Source organism: Chenopodium quinoa, unplaced genomic scaffold (genome assembly GCF_001683475.1).
Source record: "Chenopodium quinoa cultivar QQ74 unplaced genomic scaffold, ASM168347v1, whole genome shotgun sequence".
NCBI classification, from domain to species: Eukaryota; Viridiplantae; Streptophyta; class Magnoliopsida; order Caryophyllales; family Amaranthaceae; genus Chenopodium; species Chenopodium quinoa.
Window position 1 is genome coordinate 1,215,971 of NW_018742907.1, and position 20,511 is coordinate 1,236,481.

Below are 20,511 nucleotides of genomic sequence, written 5' to 3' on the forward strand. Positions count from 1 at the left end.
GTTCATAAAATAAATTATTCATTGAATCCTTTTTGTTATTAGTTTACTTTTTTGGTATTTCGATTTTCGAAAATATTTCATACGAAAACAAAAATAATACTTCCTCTGTTTCTAATATTTTGCCCCATTTGATTTTTTACGATCTCCAAGGCGTGTTTTACAACAGTTTTATCTTTAATTTTATACGTGAAAAAGTAATAAAGACTAAATATTGATAAAATATACGATGAAACGAATCCAATAAATTTCAGATGACAATATTATCTTTTATAGATTAAGAATATTTAGCGGCCAAAAATTTTGAAATTTGACCCATATTTTGCCAATTGGGCAAAAATTTAGGAAAAGAGGGAGTAGAGTAGGAGAGTAGGTATTGAACTGAACATCCTGCGATTGATAAATGAATGGATGCACCCTGGCAAGAAAAATGTCGTTGTTTTATGGCTATTTGGCACATTAGTTTTAAGTTGGGTCTATGCAACCAAATTTGCTTCAATATGCTTATTTTAATGCTTAGATATCATGCTTGAGGAGGCCCAAAAGGCAAATTATACGAAGAAATTTTATTTTATATTCATGTCATCAATTTAGGGGCTTAAAACTAGTTTTGATCTCATATAATCAACAATAATATTTCAATGTAACTTTGAACTCATTATATTTATAACTCCCTAAAATATTGGAGAAGAATTTGTGGATTTGGGGTAAACTTTACAATGGGTGAGTGAATTTGGTACTAGACATTAAATTGACATTTATATATCTTCCGAATACTAGTTCATTCATTGTTTTGATGGTTGCATTGCATTCAAAAATGGTCAAAATGAAAGTGTTATGGTGTATTCATTGTTTTGATGGTTGCATTGCATTCAAAAATGGTCAAAATGAAAGTGTTATGGTGTATAGTCTGTATAGTGTATACTAATACTCAGTCAGCTCCTTATTGTTAAAGTTTTGGTGCTTTGAGAAGGTATTGACTATTATTGAGGTGTTATCTTCCTTTGCTCAAATACCTTTATTTGTCAATCCACGTCATTCTTAAATAATACTTCGTGTTTGGGTCCAATTCAACTAAGTCTAATTGGGCCGGTCCAAATGATGCAATTACAAAAGCTTAAAGCAAGCTTTAACTCTCCAAAGCATGCTAAAGTCAATCAAGCCAGTCAGCATGGCAAGCCCATCTGACTCCAGGGCCCAATCCTCATATTTTGAGCAAAGGTATAAAAGTCATCAATTATCTTATTTATGGAGGATCGACAAATATTCACTTCATACACAGTAAGTCTTAAGCAACTAATTCTCTGGCATAGCTTATTCTTCTCACACTGAACTGACTTTAGTATTGGAGGTGCCTTCCTCGGCAACCACCCCCGAGGCTAGTTTACGTGTGTTTGTTGTGCAAGAAATCCTCGGCCCAGTCTCAACTTGGACCGAGATAAGTCTTCTCCCACCGAAAAGGGTCTGCCGAAGGTCCTATTGTTTTCATCCGAAACACTTCGTATGTTTAAAGAGATCTTCATTGTTTTGACTTCGTCACTTTCAAATATTGCTATTGCAAGACAAATCAGGTGATCGATTTCATGGCTAATCATGGTCATTCTCATTCCTTTCTTTTTCTCTATAGGCTCGCGTACATTTTATAACGATTCTTCTCTTTAATCATTCAAATGGATTAGATAGTTTGGTCTTATAGTAGAATTTAGAGATTATCCTAATATCATTTCTTTATCAAAAAAATCTATATTCTAATTAGATTATAGATCCTCCTCTCTCTCTCTCTCCAAAGACATAAAAAAAAGGGAATATATAAGCTCATGGTTGACGTTGGTAGATCCCAGGAATTGTGGCATAACTTTAATTTGGCTCCTCTTACAAATACAAACTAGATTGATTGATAATTGGCTTAATTAATGTTAATAGTACTAGATCGAGCAAATCCATCTTTATTATAAACTACTAATGGTTGCCATTAACACATCCCGGAAATTTTGGTAAATTGGACGTTAGTGTTGATTCTCCTATTACATTAATACATTCCTTATGGACTGACATGATGCGTACCTTAGCTTATTAGGTTAGTACAACTACCTTTTTACATCCTAGGAGGTGTTTGTGTAGATTAAGGTTTTGCTTATCATTAATTATTAGAAAGGATATATAAGAGAAGTTGCTTAAGTATAAGTGATTAGAATAACACTACTTCAATTCATCCAATAATGTAAAACTTACATATATATACGAAGTATTAGAAATAGAATGATGCATTACATATACAAAAGATGATTATTTTGGAGGAATTATGTTAAATTTTGAATTATGATATGCTCAAATAAAAACAATGTGATGACTATATCCCAACTGAATGAGTAGTAACAATGAACAAGTGAATAGCAATAGAAGTTCATGAATTGAATCACGAATTTCACGATAGTGATGGGGATCGGATGAAAGGTTGTATGGTTGTACCATGTGTGGTACGATAAACAATTTTTATGATTTACTTCCTAACATTATTCCCTCCGTCTTTAATATTTGTCCTATAGTAAAAAGTGGTGGGGCCAAGTACAGTAGAGTAAAGTAATGGTCTCATATTAGGATAGGGCAAACTTAAAGGGACGGATTAAAAAGGAAACTGAGGCAAATATTTAGAAATAGAGGAAACTCTGTAATTTAAGTATCACAACCCCAAAAATAAATGCAACGATAGATGAAGGCGATCCCTTTGGTGAATATTGACAGTTGTTTTTGTAATTTGCACTTTTTTTTTTTTTTTTTTTAATATATAGATGAAGGTATACTTGGAAGTTAGGTCTGTCTATGATGGTGCAATTGTAACTTCTAAACACATCTTTATATACGGAGTATACTTTTTCTCATGAATTTCTCCTTAATTAGACTAACTACTCATTATCTTCATTATTGTACCTAGTCATAAAATACGCAGTATTCCATCTTCTTCCCTTGCAAAAAAAAGAAGAAGCTCAAATGAAATAATGTACACATTTATTTGTTGTAAAACAGGAAAAGGTTGCCCTCATGATCATAGTTATCATATAACAACATAATACATCCTATTTTCAACATAATAACATAGACCATAATTAACATTACATATAGTTAATTACACAACAAAATGCTATTTTTATCCCCTTATTTTGGGTCAAAAAATGAAATTAAGTTCAACAATAGCTTGACCCAAAAAAAAATGAAGGAAGAAAAAAAGAAAATCAACACAAAGGAAAAGCTTGTGGCCGTAAAAGGGTCAAGGACCTCAAATAAGCCTCTATCCACTTCCCATTAACCCCTATATCAACTATAAACTTCTTCAACACCCGTAGTGGCCCTGCCATGCAACTCCAATGCACCACCGAGCGTGACCCAAGACTAAACACCCGGCGTCGATTCCCCAACCTTATAGAGCTCAGTCGTCGCCTTCTCAGCCTCCTTCGTGGGCGGCACCACCCCGCTAGAAGGGTTGAATTTGGAAGGAATGAACCTCTAGTAGACTTTAACATACTCACTAATACTTATTAATGATATCTTTTACTAGGACTTATAATTATGGTCTAAGCTAGTTAGTTTTGTTTGATAATGTGTAATCTACTTAGTGAAGATCACATATTATATATAGTGGAACTAAGGAAGGATGTGCAATCATTATGGTCATTATGCCAATTATGTTTGCTTAAGTAATCATATTATAATAAAAATTATATTAATTAAATTAGATAAGTAAAGAGGGAATATAATTTGCTTTAATGATCTTGTATTAATATTTTAAGGGCATTAATGGGTATCATGATGACAACTACTACAACAGACTCTTTTCAACTTTTGTGATCAAAATGAAGCTCATTTGAAGTCACTTCTCGCTAATCATACTTTAATTAAGGTAATTAACTATAAAGCTTGATCAAAGTACCAATTTGGAGCAGTGAAGGTCCTTTAATTAGGAAATTGTACGAATCGTGAAAAGTTAAAGTTAATTAAATAATATATAATTAGGGTTAAATTAGTATTGAAATTAAAAGCCAAGGTCAAGAAGTAGTTAGCATTATTTGGATCATGATGCATAGCTAATATGTTCTTTCTGCGGAAGGTCCCTCTTCATTGATATGTTAATATTCTTAGATAGAAGATAAGAAGATTGCAAAATTATTAGTTATTTTTAGGGTTTTAATTAAATTGAGCTTGGCTCAATATAACTTCTTGCATGAACTCGACTCAGTCAAAGGCTCAAAGCTTAACTGAAACAAGTTTGAAAAAGTTTAATACTAAGCCAAAACCAACATGAACTTTGTAAAACTAAATCGAGCCAAATCCTAGCGGGCCGTGATTTGAAATTTGGCTATTATTTACTTATTTTATAGATTTAATCATCGTATTAATATAATTTTAGTAACTTCAATAAAGGTTTTTTTTTGTAAGTCCAATCCAAGATTTAGGTGAACAAAATCTAATTTCTAAAGAATATAGACTTTTAACTCTTTAAATCACTTAAATTCTACCCATGCTATTTTTGGGAGCCGTTACTTGCATGTCATGGGGCAATCAAATTGAGTCATTTGGGTTCGAACTAACTCGACGGACTAAACTTGTACAAGAATTATTTTGTTATAGTATCTTAAAGATATTTGTAGAAGAATTTCAATTACATATTCTACTCACACAATATATTTTACTGGCAAACATATACTTGTATCACTTTGTTATACTTCAAACTAAACTATAGATAGATTATACAAGTAATTTCTTTTAGCCCATATCCCAACTAACCCAGTTAGTGCTAAGATTATCACTCAAACCTTGTTCAGTTGCCCCTTCCCTCTTCGAAAATACGAATACTAAGCTCTATGTCATCATTCTCATGAAACACGAGATTGATTAATAAAACATTTCTTCTTAAGAAAAATCTAAAAATATGCAAACAATATTTAGAACTAGATCAAAACTAAAAGTCAAAAAAAAATTTGTGGTAGCATCTTCTCTTTGTTTTATGCTATAATTTGGAGGTAAGTTCAAGATTTAGTTGTATTTCAATATTTTTCATTTTTTAATTAACATAATTTGATAAAGCTATCTACCTTCGTAGACAGTCAAGTTTAAGTTACTGTCTCACTTATATACATGTTCTTGAGAGATAGGGGTTTAGTTTTTTTTTTTTTTGGTGGTAAGGAGAAAGGTGCTATCAGGCCAGAACCTCTCACAGGTCCTCCCGACTTAGGCACTTTGAAAGTGAGGGGAAAGGGTAAGGGAGTGCCGACCCCAAAGTGTTACTAATGGGGTTTGATCCCACAACCTAGTAAGATACAAACTTTGCTACTAGATTAAGCTTAGCTTGGTAGAGCCATAGAGTATTATCAATTAAGTTGTTTCGTACAAAATTCATAATACAAAGTAGAATAGTACTTCGGACGATATTAAAAAAATATATATAATAAAATAAAAAATAAAAATCCTATATTAAGAACTGTGCAATATTTAGGGGTGTCTATTTGGTTTTCGGTTTGGATTTTGTCAAATCTAATCCGATCCGAAATAAAATTCGGTTTTTAATTTTCAAATTCGAATTTCTTATCAACCCAATCCGATCCAATCCGAATTATAATTCGATTATTTGGATCCGAACCGAAAATCCGAATTAAAATACATTGTAAGTTTTTAGGGGCTAAAGTGATTATAAAAATAAAAATGCAATTATAAAGTTGTACACTATTAATACAAGTATTAAAAACGTTACATAATTTATATTAATGTAATTATCAACATATTTTTACATGATTAATATAAACAATCATTATTTGTAAAAGTACGGTTTCATATTTCGGTTTTCTGGATCCAAACAAGGTCAATCCGATCCGATTCGAAAATCCGAATTTTTCAAAAAATTTCAATCCGATTCGATCCGAATTAAAATTTGAATCCAATCTGAATTAATAATTCGATTTGGATTGGATTGAATTTCGATTTTTATCCAAATAATGGACACCCCAATTGATTATACAGAGTATACTATAATATCTTCGTTAACAATATTAATTGATTATACAGAGTATACTATAATATCTTCGTTTTTTATTTTTTCCAACCTCTTACCCCCGTGTAGTCCGTGTACTATCTTAATGGGCCCAATGGCTTAATTTAAAAGAGAACAAATATTTGGCTTTAAAGCAAAGTCTTTGATGATCACTATAAGTATTCAAGTAACCGAGTGAGCTGTAACTTATAAGTATTTTCAGGCATTTTAGCCTTTAAATTATGGAGGAGTTGTAACTTATGAATTTTCATTTTTTAAAAAAATAAAAAATCGTTAATCAAGTTACTCTTCATAGAAGCTAAGGTAAATATAGCATGTAATTATGGATGTAATTATATATAAAGTACTCGTATTTAATAAATTGATCTTTTGACACACATTTTCAATAAATGAATTATATAAGATAAACAGACAAATTAATCAAAAACAATTATATATTGATGACCCAACTCTTTCCTCCTACTGGTGTTGAAGTTATTATAATCAACTATTACATGCTTTAAATTAGTGTTTAAATTAAATTAAACACTCACTAAGTATATTACTTCGTACTAACTAAATTAGTTGACATTGGTAATGCACCCATTGTACTTAAATATGAACATGAGTACAAATATTTCACTACCATTTCAGCAACCCTGGACTTGGTTTTTTTTATGCAACAAATAACTTCACAATACGTTGTACAAAACAAGCTGTCATTGTTGTAACTTTAATTTGGAAGGAAAAGGTACGTCTAGCTAACGCACCAACTACTTGAAAAAATATCATCACTTCTTTGATAACGTTTTTTAAGCCAAGCCTCTTCATTCGATTGAGGAGAATCAAGAATGACGTACACTAGGCTAGATCCAAGGGCAACAATCACCCGCAAATGTAACTTCAAACGAGAATCTAAGGAAGGATATACCTAAAGAAATATTGAAAATAAAATATTTATTGTATAAGCTATTATGATACTAAAAATCTAAAATAGTGTAATGATAAGCTATTGATAGTAAAATTTAATTTTTAGATACAAGTGCTTATTCATTTCATCTTATTTTCAGTTATTTTTATGTCAATAAGTTTATATAAATTCAGATAATAAGAATTTATAAAGTCAAAATACTTGAGCTTGATAAGCTTATGCATGTCTTCTATGATATATTTGAATGAATGGAATTTATTGATCTCATATAACTTTCACCTAAGCCTATACCGTAGAAAAAACTCCCCTCCTCTCCTCTCTTCTAGAGTTTTTTAAATTTTTGGCCGTTTAAACCGGAAATAGTCTAATTCCTTTCCCTTTTACCTTACTTTTCTTTAGATTTGCAATTTAAGTTTCGATAAATATACACACGTAGTGTAGATGTTCGTCCCGTCTCCCTATGGAGTGGTTGTTTGTTAGTTTAGTAGTTTGTTTTTGTTTAGAGTTTGTTTGTGTGTTAGAGTTTATCAAAAAGGTATTCATATTTTGTCATATTTTCTGTTCATTGTAAAGATTTGTTCGGTTTCGCAACGGTGGTCAAATTTTCAAATATGTTCAAGGAAATCAAATGAAAATCATCCTTACGGTTACAACAAATAGTTAGACCAACTCTACGAATGAAAAGACTGTATATTCTGACGATGTGTGCGAGAGATATAACACGGTGCAAGATGTATTCAATGATCGTAGCTTTGATAAAGGAAACCCTTCTTGGATTCAATTTTATGTATTTTAATTTAAATTTTATTTATAGATGCCGTATGACTTTTTATTAATGAATTGATTTGGTTAAAAAGAAATACTCCGTATATATAACTTTCACTTACAAAACTCTATTGAAATGATACAATATCCAACATAGACATATCTGTAAAAGTGCTAGAAATCTAGAATCTAATAAGTTGGTCTATGCATGTCACTATGTGGATTGACAAACAAAAGACAAGCCAAAGAACAATTATTCCTCCTTGATATGGAGCTATGAATGTCAACATGCACAAGACATGGCAGGTCAAATTTTAATTAAAATGTTAAAACTTGATACACAAAGCCAACATTGTTATCAAGTCCAGCAAAATTCATGATACAATAATGTGAAAAGCTACTTTAGAAAGCCAGCATTATTATTAAGGCTAGCCTAATTACCAATGCTAATGTCTCCATCCCCTTAACACAGCTATTAAATATATTCAATGAAGATATTTGAGAGCTCAAAGTAAGACCTCTTGCTTGGAATGTTCGGATAAGTTTAGATAAGATAAGGGCTAATTATTAAGATTAGATAACATATGTTCGGGAAAGCAAAGGTAGTCTTTGCATGTTTGCACTAATGCTGCCTTGTTGATTTCCATTATCTAATCCACATTTACTTTCTCTCAATGCTACTGTAAGTCTGTAACAATAATGTAGTTTAGAGAGGTTTGTAAGCTTCTTATTTTTTTAAAAAAAAAGATAAAAACTATGTACATAGTGTGTATTTTTCTGACATTTTCTCCTATACACACCCTAGCATATATTGAACTTTGGACTTGATGTTCATATTAATTATCTGCTGATGAGAAAATGTGGAAAGACCAGATTTTCAATGATATGCGAAAATTTCTGTATTTTTACTCCCCATTAAGATCCATGCACACTTCTGTTTTAATGCTATGAAGTAAGAATCAGTATTCATTCCTATTGTAAGAGGATCTTGATCAGGGATTATAAATTGTAATGTTTGATGAGCTAAAATAATTGATGCTGCTACATCTAGTCTCGTATTTGCATCAGTATCAAAAGTTTGAATGGTTTGCGTTAGAATTTGCTTATTAGAGTAGGAGGCTCATCTTTGCATTAGCTCGGTTCTTGCACTCCCACCCCCAAGACTTTGACTAGGCTAATTGGCATCCTCGCACATTTGCATTATAAAAAAAGAATGATAGATAACCTGGTGCAGTCCTTCCCCACCCCAAAGACTTTGATTGACTAGGCTAATTGGCATCCAGATTTCAGCCTATGTACCTACCTTGCACACAACTCAGCTAGCAGGTAGTTGTATAACTTGTATGCTCTTTTTATGTGTAATATACTTCTGTACACAATTGTTTCTGTACTCGTGTTAGTTTAAGAGGCTTTAGAAAGTGGGAACTAACATCATGTTTAATCTAATCTTATGGCAAACATGCTAGAAGTCCAGGAGCAAAATAACTTATTCTGCTTAGATGATGCTGTAATTGAGAAACTTCTCATTTGCTTCACTAGGAAGATCTTGAAGTAATGCTGATGTACTGTTAAACTGTTTTGTAAAAAAAACTTACAATTCGATCTTAGCACGCATGCATGTCAATCTATATTATTAGAAGTGATGTTTTTATCAATGTCATATTTCTTTCGATCTTAGCTATGGAATATATTTGTGCATTTCAGAATGAACGGACTTTGATCAATGTTTAGGTAAGGGCATGGTAAAATATACCATCCCAATGTGTATAGGGGAACATATTTTGAATTAGGCTAACGACTCTAACCTTGTGTAGTAGAATGGTTTCACCTAGTCTAATGTAGATTTTATTTCATTTGTCAACTTATTAGTGACTAGGGTAACTGAGTATACATATGTAAGAATGTAATCGCGTATCCTTGTGACCTTGTTATGTAACAAGAGCGTATTGAATACTAATGACAACATGTCGAGCTAACAAGCTGGGCAAAAAATCATGTCATATAGTTTCAGAATAGAAAAAAAAAAAAAACAGAACAGAACTAACCAAAGTTTCCATCAATTATATAGCAATGGAAATTAAACAATGCAGTAGTCATAATATAACTATGTCTTATAGTTTTAGTTACATCAACAAGTTATTTGTTAACAGGATACTTAACAGCATTAAGCTGAAGTTTGCGAAGAGCAACTTGACCAAGATCAATGTCACAGCTGTCAGAGAGTTGAATCAAATACAGAAGAACATCAGAGAGTTCTTCACCAAGATGAACTTTCTCTTCTTCTTTCCAGTTTGGCAGACCTCTTTCTACCTCTCCTTTCCATTGGAATATCTCCGATAGCTCTCCCATTTCTCCCACCTGCATTTTTTTTTTCACTACGTTAATCTTTATTCACCACTACATGGCGTATATGCATGAAAAACAAGATATTGGTTGACCCTGTCTAAATTTAACTGTTACATTTTCCTAACCATTCACCAATAACAATATGACAGGATCGATATTTAAATATTTGTGTTTTTTTTTTTTTTTTAATCATCCTTCTGCTAGCTAATTAAGGATTTATTAAGAAATCTAACCATAGAGCAATGTTACTCATATTTATTAAGAAATCTGTTCATGAAAACAAGTATATACCATTATAACCCATCATAAATTGTAGAACAAACACAAACTACTAAAATGTTTATCATACACTTTCTCATGATACAACTAATAGGTCGAAATTTTATATCGGTATCATGTTCAAAAGTATGAGTAGTAACCTTAAATGTACAATATTTCCTACTTAGTCTACAACTACAAAACAACAAAGAAATTGTAGTCTCGACTACATCATTTGTAATCCTGACCAATTACATCACATAATCGAACCAAAACAAGATCCAGAGGTAAAAATAACAAATTAAAGGGAAGAAAAGAAAAAACTAGAGAAAAAGATAGTTGATACAAAAATACCAGAGCCAAAAGCAGGTTCCTAGGAGTATGATAAGGTTCCCAGCCTCTTTCCTTAGCAAAATCTCTCATCTTTTGCCTCAAAAGGTCTAGACTTACGCTTTCTTTCCCTGAAACTCCTGTCATTTCTCTCTCTCTCTCTCTCTAAAAAAACAGAGGAGGAAGATATGAAAGAGAAAATCAACTCAAGAAATATCACTCTATTCTATACTTAAATAAACATAAATAATTATATAAATATGAGGGAGGTAATAAATCTCAAAAGAAGGAAGATTTTGGAAATTTGATGATATTTGTTGATATCGAAAGGTATCTGTTTGATTGTTTCCTTTCTTTCTCTAATCTCTATGCTTATGCTCCTAATCTGGAGATTTGCTTCTATGATGGTGTCCCTTTATTATTGATAGCATAATCTTCATTTTAGGCTATAATATTGTTAATAATAATGATAATTATAAATTAATTGATATGATATGATATAATATAATATAATAGTATATCTAATTCCACCTAGCTACAAGGCTACCACTCATATCTAGCTGATCATGGGATTCATGGACCAAAATATATGATATTTTTTTATCAAGGTGTACCTATTACTTGATGTATAGGTTTATGCCTTTATGGTTTTACTTGTTCAATACGAAGTACTACATTAGATTCACAAAATGCTAACCTTAGTAATGTAACATATTTGAGATTACCTTGACAGTGCTCTCGCAACATATTTGGATTAGGGTAGCCTTGTCGAGAATAATGATTTCACATCCCGACTTGGTGATTATGGTGTGTATACGTGGTCAAAGTTGAAGTACTCCGTAGAATTTAATTAGATATCCCCAAGTAAACAAAAATAAAATAAGTAATCGCATATCCACCCTGTCATGTAACGAGAGTGTGTTAGCCACGGCTAGGCAAAGATACAATTATGTCTAACAATAAGGTTACATGCATCAAGACCATCAACTAAGTTATTTGTTAACAGGATACTTAACAGCATTAAGTTGAAGTTTGCGAAGAGCAACTTGACCAAGATCAATGCCACAACTGTCAGATAGTTGAATCAAATAGAGAAGAACATCAGAGAGTTCTTCACCAAGATGAACTTTCTCTTCTTCTTTCCAGTTTGGCAAACCTCTTTCCACCTCCCCTTTCCATTGGAATATCTCCGATAGCTCTCCCATTTCTCCCACCTGCATTTTTTTCGTCGTTATTTTTTTTTACCATAGTGTACATAAAAATACAATCTTGATCGACTCTATTCAAGTTTAGTTATCACATATTTCTTAATCATTAAAAATACAATAGTACGGAGTAGTGTTATTTTTATTATCTTTTCGTTACTTAATTAAGAATATATTAAGACATCTAATCATAGAATAAAATTGCTTGTATTATAGAATCAATGACAGGTATTTTTGGATATGTAAAAATAGTATACATGATTGATTGTATTATAAATTTATTACTCGCTTAAAAGTAAAAATTATTTACCTAAAAACAACTGTTTAGTTAACAAAAAAAATGGAAAATGAGAGTCATGACACTACATAGTAGTATAGTACATAGCAATATAGCATCACGTTTTTACATTGGACAGTGAAGTTTGACTGGAACACAACATTTGATGCACTTAAGGAATAGTGGAGTAGTGTCATAGTGTGATTAGTTAGCCTAATTGAATGAAACGCACTATAAACACATGACAAACCACTAGACAAAACACCTACAGATCTACTGGATTTTAATCGAGACCGATATACTTTTTAAAAAGCGATAAAGCAATGGATAAAAGTCATAAAACAATTTACATACAGTACATAAAATTGCCTTCATAAAATGTGAGAATGTTCTCTTAAAATCAAACAAATTCTTATATGTGGCTGGCGATATCGAGCAACTATGGGATTACTTAGTCAATGTTACAGAGGTTACCTTGTTATTATTTTAGGGGTTACTCGATCGGCCAATATTATTATATTATAGGTGTTACTCGATTAATGTTGTACGGAGTAGGTGTTACTCAGTCAGTTTTAAAATCAATTTTGTTATAATATTCCAAGTAACAATCAATTATAATTAACAAGACTTGATTAAGGAATGAGGATATATGATAGTACACTAGCTTCCAAATTTCCAACATTCATGGAAACAACTATACAGCCCATCAAGAATTTTGGAACATGTATAAACTATTACCAAGTTCAAACACTTTCACATAATTACATCTTGAGGTTCATAGTTTTTGGTAATTAGAGAGCCGCAATTCACAAGACCCCAGAATTTCCTGAAATCGGGAGGAAAACTCTAACCACATGAGCTATCCCTCACTCTCTCTTGAGAGTACAACACTACAACCAAGAGATCTAAATTTATTACTGCATTATATCCGGTAATATTTAGAGTTATTATGTAGCAATTAGAATGCACAGTACGTCGGAACTTATTATACTACTGCAGTACAACAACAACAACAAAATTTTAGTCGAGTTGTCGACCATGTCATTTGTAAATGATAAAGTATAAAACATAAATCGATGGTTGAGGCCCAAGATTATGTTTTATACTCTATCGATACCATGTTAATGGATCATTTCAACCAAAAACTTAAACTAATGGTTGAGGCCTAAGATTATGTTTTATACTCTATCAATAAACCAAACCGATCACATCACATAATTACAACAAATTAAGAAAATAAAAAAATAAAAAAAAAGAGAAAATGATAGTTGATATAAAAATACCAGAGCCAAAAGCAGGTTCCTAGGAGTATGATAAGGTTCCCAGCTTCTTTCCTTAGCAAAATCTCTCATCTTTTGCCTCAAAAGGTCTAAACTTACGCTTTCTTCCTTTGAAACTCCTGTCATTTTTCTGTCTCTCTCAAATATAACTACAAATAAAACAACGAAGAAGAAGAATAACTCAAGAAATAACAATCTTTTTTATACTTGATATTGAAACCTAATTTGTTTCCTCTCTTTTATTTTTATTTTAGAAATAATTTGTTTACTCTGTTTCTCTAATCTCTATGCTTTTGTTCCTAAATATGGGGATTTCATTTTATGAATGTGTCCCAGTATTATTGGCTGGTGGAATTAGACATGGTCATGTGGTGGGTCACGTGACCCACCGTTATTAAAATAAAAGAAAAATAGTTGTAACTTCATTTTCACAACAAGCTGGCGGGCCCTTCCCTTTCACTCTATTCCCCACATTTTTTTCTTTATCACGTGTTGTGTTTTTTAATTTTTAAACTTCTATTTATCAGGATAATTTTGTAAATAAATCAACAAAAAATTCTCTCTATTAAAGTATTTTTTCTGTCCATGCATACTAATTTAAAAATTTAACTAATAAAATCTTTAATTACCAATAAATAAAAATTATTATATAGTAATTGAATATTAACATTTGAAGTGCTATTTATTAAAACGATTCAAACAAGACCTATAAGAATATAATCTTTTCTTATGTATAAATCACTTACATTTGACAAAGTAGGTTAGATAAATATTGCAAAAGATTAAAATGTTTCACTTAAAAAAATGAAAGAAGTACGAGTATCACATTTTTGTAATTCAATTAAATCAATAATTGTTGAATCTGCATATTATGAATATTTGTTAACTCGTATTTATTTACAAAATTGTCACGTTAAAAATAGAAGAGGAATCAATTTAAGAAAATATTTGATAGGGATTGTCTCAATGTATAGTTTTCAAATTTTAAAATTTTAAAATTTATATTTAGTGATAATTAAATTTACTATTGATCAAAACTCTGTATTAGTATACAACATTTATTTTGAAGTGTTGAGTACAAAGTTACAAACATGTCCATGTTCAAAAACATAATAAAGGAATTTATAATATTCTCCTTTACGGAAAAAAAAATATAAAATAAAAAATAAAAAAATTTGTCCATGTTCAAATGTTTCCGTTGAAAGTAGGGATGGCAATTCTAATATCCGAAAAGCCGATCCATCTGATATAAATAAATGGACGAAAATCTGCATTAAATGGATGAAGGGCAGGTGACAGATAAAGTGGGTGACGGATCGGGTTGGATTCGGGTGGGGCTCCGTTTCATCCATCACCCGATCCGTCATCTGTTTATCACCCAATCCGCCATCCACCTGATTATATATATAAATTATTATTTTTTTTACCAAAAAATGTTTTTATTTTTATTTTTACCTTATATACCCTACTATTGGTTGGCGAAAAGTGACAAGTTTGTAAAAATTATTAAATTTCATTTAAAAAAAATATATAAAAGCCCCCCTCCCCTTAGGCCTTAATATACTACTGCACTACTGCTCCTATAAGCTATAACTTCATGTTTTTTATTTTTATATTTATTATAGGTATAGTTTGGAATTAAAAGTTAATTAATTATTTATTAATCAAGTTTAAATTGGCTAACAGTTTTTTTTTTAATAAGTAATATATTAGATAGTTAGAGTAAGGATTATAATTATCACCCGCTAAGCATTCGATCTACCCGTTTCACCCGCGGATTACGGATGAATCGGATGTGGGTGATGGGTTTTGCGGGTGACGGGTGGATCGGGTGGATGCGGGTGAAGCTTCATCTGACCCAAATTCGATCCGTTGCCATTCCTAGTTGAAAGACACAAGCATTTCTAGAATTCTAGTAAGGAACCCATAAACTTAAACTCCATACTCCTCCTCCATAGACCATAGGGTAGCTACATCTTTAGGTGTAATGTGTAAAAAGTTTCAAAATTTTGGTTTAGGCTTAATCTAACAACCGACTTCCTTAGGCCAAATTATCCAATATGCAAAAACTGTAGCCCAAACTAGGGGAAACCCAATTATTGAAATTAGCTTTTATTGGGTCCAATTTCTTTTGGGTTCTATTGTCCAGGTAAGAATGGGCCCCTGTCACTGCATGCTAGTTTGACTCATAAAAATTAAAAGGAAAAATTGTCAAAAATAATACAACTTTGAGCGGTCCGCTAAAAATAAGTCAATTTTTTTACTCCGTATTATTTCTAAATAATACAAACTTTGTAAAGTATCCACTTTAAACAAATTATGACGATTAGTGACTTGATTAATAGATACTTGGGACAAGTGTATTTTTTTTATTGGTTTAACAATTTAATTTATTTTTTTAATTTATCTTTTTAATTTTTAAAAGATATAAAATAATATTAATTATTATTATTATTATTATTATTATTATTATTATCTTATTATTATTATAACAAAAACCTACAAAGTCAATTGATTTACAAGAAATTAGTGGGGAGCCGAAATACAATCTGGGCCCCCACCCCTCTAACTATAGCGAACCCGATCCTATTACAGATATGAGCAGCTGCACGAGCACCAATATCCTGAGTTCTAGCAAACGCCTGAATCCGCTTCAGCAACGCAACAACATCCTTCTCTAATTCCCCCAACGAAGAAAAGGAGAAAGGAAGAAAATCATTATCATTATTATTATTATTATTTAAAAAAAAAAACCAACCCCTTCCCTCACACCTGCCACCCCTTTCCCCGACGCCTGGACCATTGGCGCCCCAGCCACTGCCCTCGCGCCGACGACCCCGATCCTCGCATCCCTACCCTCCCTCTCCCCTCCCCGACACAAAACCATTATCCCTCACCACCGGAAACTCCAAATCGTTGTTTCCACCACTCCCCAAACCCTAGTAGCTAGGGTTTTTGATGATGGGGAAGGGTCGGTTGCAGGTTTCGGGGCCACAAGAGGGATGTTTCGTGGTTTTTTTTGTGGGGAGGAAGGGGATTTTGTTGATAGTGGTTTGGAGGAAGGGGAATTGGGTTTCGATGATGGTGGTTCGGAGGGAGGGGGAAGGCGATGGTTCAGGCCAACGCTGGGAAGAGGGAAGGGGGGGAAGGGTGATGCGCGGGGGAGGGTTGGCGCCGACACCGGAGAGTGGGATCTGGGCGCGGCCGGCGCCGGAGGGCAAGGAGAAAGGCTGGTGGCGGTGGTAGAGATGTTTTCTTTTTTTCAAATATTTATTTTTGAAGAAATTTTTTAATTATTAATTAAAGTTGTTATTAAGAGTTAATTACATTATTAAACGAATTTATTAAAAAGGAAAAAAAAAATTAACCGGTCATTCAGATTGTAGGTAAAATTACTTTTTTTAAAGCGAACACCTCCAAAAGTTTGTATTATTTAAAAATAATCAAAAGTTTGACTTATTTTTAGTGAATTGCTTAAAATTTGTATTATTTTTGACAATTTTTCCAAATTAAAACCCTAACTGTCTTAAAGTTTTTTTTAATAGCGAGCAACAAGCTTTCCAAAAATGCATGGGAATGTAAGTTGTAACTTGTAAGTAGAAAAAAGTAGTTGAGTGTAGACTTTGTCAATTGAAATGTCTAATTTTGAATTTTGACTGGTCATATAGCAAATTAGCAATCCCATATCGTATACTGTCATGCCCAGAAAACCATGCTATAAAAACCATTTTATTTATCAACTTGCATTCAATGCTCTGTTGAATTATCAATGTCGTCACTTATTTGTTTAACAATTATTGTGGAATTATCAAAGAGTTTTCCCTATTCTTAGCATTATTAATTTATTATTGTGAATGTTATGGTAATGGGAAATCATTCATAGCAATTATTTGGAATTATCAAAAGGATATATTTTCTTCGTTTCAAAATATAATTCCCATTTTATTTATTTGGGTTAAACTTTGTAAACTTTGACTATAAATTCCCATTAATTTATAGGAGATTATATGTTTATGTGGGATCTTGTTGGATTCGTCGCATTGTATATTTTATTAATATCAAGTTTTTATAATTTTTACTCGTATGAAAATAGAGATATAAACGTTATAAAACATGTCTTAGAGACCATGAAAAGTCAAATGAGAACTATATTTAGGGACGGAGGAAATATAAAAACGATTTTGTTAATTACATGCTATTCCTTTAGATAATAATGCAAACAGCTCTTTTTTTTTTTTTTTTTTTTAATTAAAATAATGCAAACTGTGAAGAAATTTTTTTTCTTAAAACCTTAGCAATCACCAATTATTATTGTCGTAAGACTATGCTTACAAAAAATTTAAGTATCCTGGTTTTTATTATTATCTACCAGAGCAAATTAGCAATTTATAATACTTCGTAGTATGGATGTCTACCTGCTTAGTTTGATCGAGTCTTAAAGTCACGGAAGATTACTCGAGTTATGGGATTTAATATATAACTAACTTTTGTGGCATTCTTTACCACAACAAAAAAATATCAAGCTTATATTCTTGAACAAAGGAAGTAATATTGTAATAAGGATTAAGGACCACAAGCAACATACAGCTTAATCAAATTTTTAATATTTAAATTATATGAATCATATACATATATAACCAACCCTCTTTGATTCAAACAGAGCTACTTAGGACTTAGGTTAGTGTAATCATTGAATCCTCAATTAATTAATTAACCCCAAAACTCTCCAGTAGAGGAAGGAAAGGAAAAAGGAAAAGCAAAAAGTCATATTAATATTAAGGTAGTTATGTTTTTTATCATATTAAAAAGTAAATATAGAATTAAAAATTGATAAGTTGTCACTCAAACAACTCATAATTTGGCTTTTGCCATCTATTTGCCAGTTTGATACATAATAATTATTTTATAATTTTATTCTAATCAATGCTGGCACAGCATCTATCCATCTACTATCTATGACTCACATCACATTGCACATCTTATGAGCTGTGACTCTCCTTCTCCCTCACTTTATCCTTCTCCTTACTCCTTTTATTTCTCTTATATTCAATCTTATACTTTCTATTCCTAGTCAATCACATTCAACATTTATCATCATAAAAGTGTCCTAAACAATCTCAAGTTGTATATCCTAATTAAGTCGAGTCGAGTCTAGTACACGGACCTTTGATAGATAAATATGATAGCGGATCCAATTGGGATCCCGGCCTGTTTCTCATCCGGGGCACGGTCCACGGATGAGTTAGAAAACACGGCCGTGACACGGGCGGGTCAAAGTGTGATCATGTCAATGTATAGGACCAAGTTAGGCAACCATAGCCGTGTGATCACCATTACATGGTGTAGGAATCTCCTCCTCCTACACGGGTTATCGGTTACGATATCGAGCCCTTACGACGAAGGGAGATCGTCATCGTCGTCGTTGTCGTCGGATGGTGATGGGCACTACACTTGTAAGGTGGAGCTGAAGCCATGGTACTTTTGGAGGAAACATGGGTCAAAAAGTTTTGCAATAGATGATGGTAAAAAAGTGGATGTTTTCTGGGATTTGAAATCTGCTAAGTTTAACAACGGTGAGACAGAGCCAAGTTCAGAGTATTTTGTTGCTCTTGTTTATGAAAACGAAATCGTTTTGTTAGTTGGTGATTTGAAAAATGAAGCATACAAGAAAACTGGGTGTAGGCCTTGTATTATTGAGCCTATTTTAGTCACAAAAAAGGAACATATTTTTGGTAAAAAGAAATTTTTAACTAAGGCTAAGTTTCATGAAAAGGGTAGATTTCATGATATTGTTATAGAATGTAAGAATAATAAAGTTGAAATGGATTTGGAAATGGAGGTAAAAGTAGATGGAAAAGTGGTAATTGAAGTGAAGCATTTGCAATGGAAGTTTAGAGGAAATGGAAGCATACATTTGAATAGGTTAAGGGTAGAAGTGTATTGGGATGTACATGATTGGTTATTTAGTCCTGGATTAAGGCATGCTTTGTTTATCTTTAAGCCTATTATTCCGTTATCGTCGTCGAAGAGTTTATCATCCACGTCTCCAATGTCGTTGTCATCGTCATTGTCATCATCTCTATCTTTATCGTCCACCCCATTGTCATCCTTACTTTTCGGGAGCTCTGGGTCATTGAGTGATGGGTTAAATGGAAACGGGTCATCCGAGTTTTGTTTATTCCTATATGCTTGGAAGGTTGAATGATTGGAACCATATAGCCTTAAGTAGTTAAGGCTTATTTCCAATATACTAAGAAATTGGAACGCGCGAGCCTCAAATATTAATTACACTCAAGAGCGAGCATAGGCTCCTAACTCTCAAGTCGTTAGGAGTCCATAAAACATCACATTACATCACATGCTCCCGAGTGTACCTAATATTTATTAATCTCAATGCAATTAAACCGGGTGTATTATTACTCCCTCTGTTTCAGATTAAATTGACGAATATTCAAGAGGGTGGTGCAGTGAGAGTAAGAAATGGATGGGAAGCACATGGGAGGAGATTAAGGAGAGAGGAGTTCAACTTTCAAGACAGAGAAAGAGGAGCTGGAAAATGAGATCTCACAGCTGGGTGGGTAATCTTCAATTGGGCAAATTCAGACAGGACAGATTGGATTTGGTTACAACATGGGTCAATTATTCTTCTTCATATCTAAAAAGCATCTAATCACTTGTATTTTTTGTCTGTTTTTTCTCATTTAGTCTCTGCCCTTCATTGGGAATATTTCAGCTCAATTATTTCTTATTTGGTGATACTAATACAATACAATAAATCAATAATACATACACATTAACGATATTTGTAATTTTTAACGAACGGGGTTTTGAATATGGTGGTTGTAATTTATTTTATGCCATTTATGGTGACCTTTAATACTCATTCAATCATTCTTGAGGAATCAGGATAGTTTATACTCCGTATGTATTATGTGTTTGTACATATGATATTATTCTTAAAAATATCATACTTTGATAAACTATGATCATGTTAGGTGAATTGAATTCCAGTTATTTTTTAATTGATTTTTGCCTTATTGTTTATTAACATTGTCAAACAAATATATACTAAAGTTGTCTGTTTGGCTTTTCGAATGGATGAA

At 32.2% G+C, this 20,511-nt stretch overlaps 2 protein-coding genes across 3 annotated transcripts; one reads left to right on the forward strand and one right to left on the reverse strand.

Annotated features, from left to right (window-relative positions):
- Positions 1–9,693: 9,693 nt before the first annotated feature.
- On the reverse strand, positions 9,694–13,716 carry LOC110727565 (dCTP pyrophosphatase 1-like). 2 transcript variants are annotated; one of them, XM_021907133.1, is made up of 4 exons: positions 11,663–11,795; positions 11,372–11,546; positions 10,671–10,809; positions 9,694–10,070 (listed from the first exon to the last, which is right to left on the reverse strand). In XM_021907133.1, exons 3-4 carry the CDS (start codon positions 10,791–10,793, stop codon positions 9,849–9,851), a joined length of 345 nt encoding a protein of 114 aa, XP_021762825.1. In that variant the 5' UTR covers positions 10,794–10,809; positions 11,372–11,546; positions 11,663–11,795; the 3' UTR covers positions 9,694–9,848. The 2 variants fall into 2 exon arrangements, with proteins under 2 accessions (XP_021762825.1, XP_021762824.1); XM_021907132.1 differs by lacking the exons at positions 10,671–10,809; positions 11,372–11,546 and adding an exon at positions 13,412–13,716 and having other exon boundaries at positions 11,663–11,860.
- Positions 13,717–18,698: 4,982 nt separating this feature from the next.
- LOC110727455 lies at positions 18,699–19,613 on the forward strand. The gene has a single exon (XM_021907014.1). It carries the CDS (start codon positions 18,699–18,701, stop codon positions 19,611–19,613), a length of 915 nt encoding a protein of 304 aa, XP_021762706.1.
- The last annotated feature ends 898 nt before the right edge of the window (positions 19,614–20,511 follow it).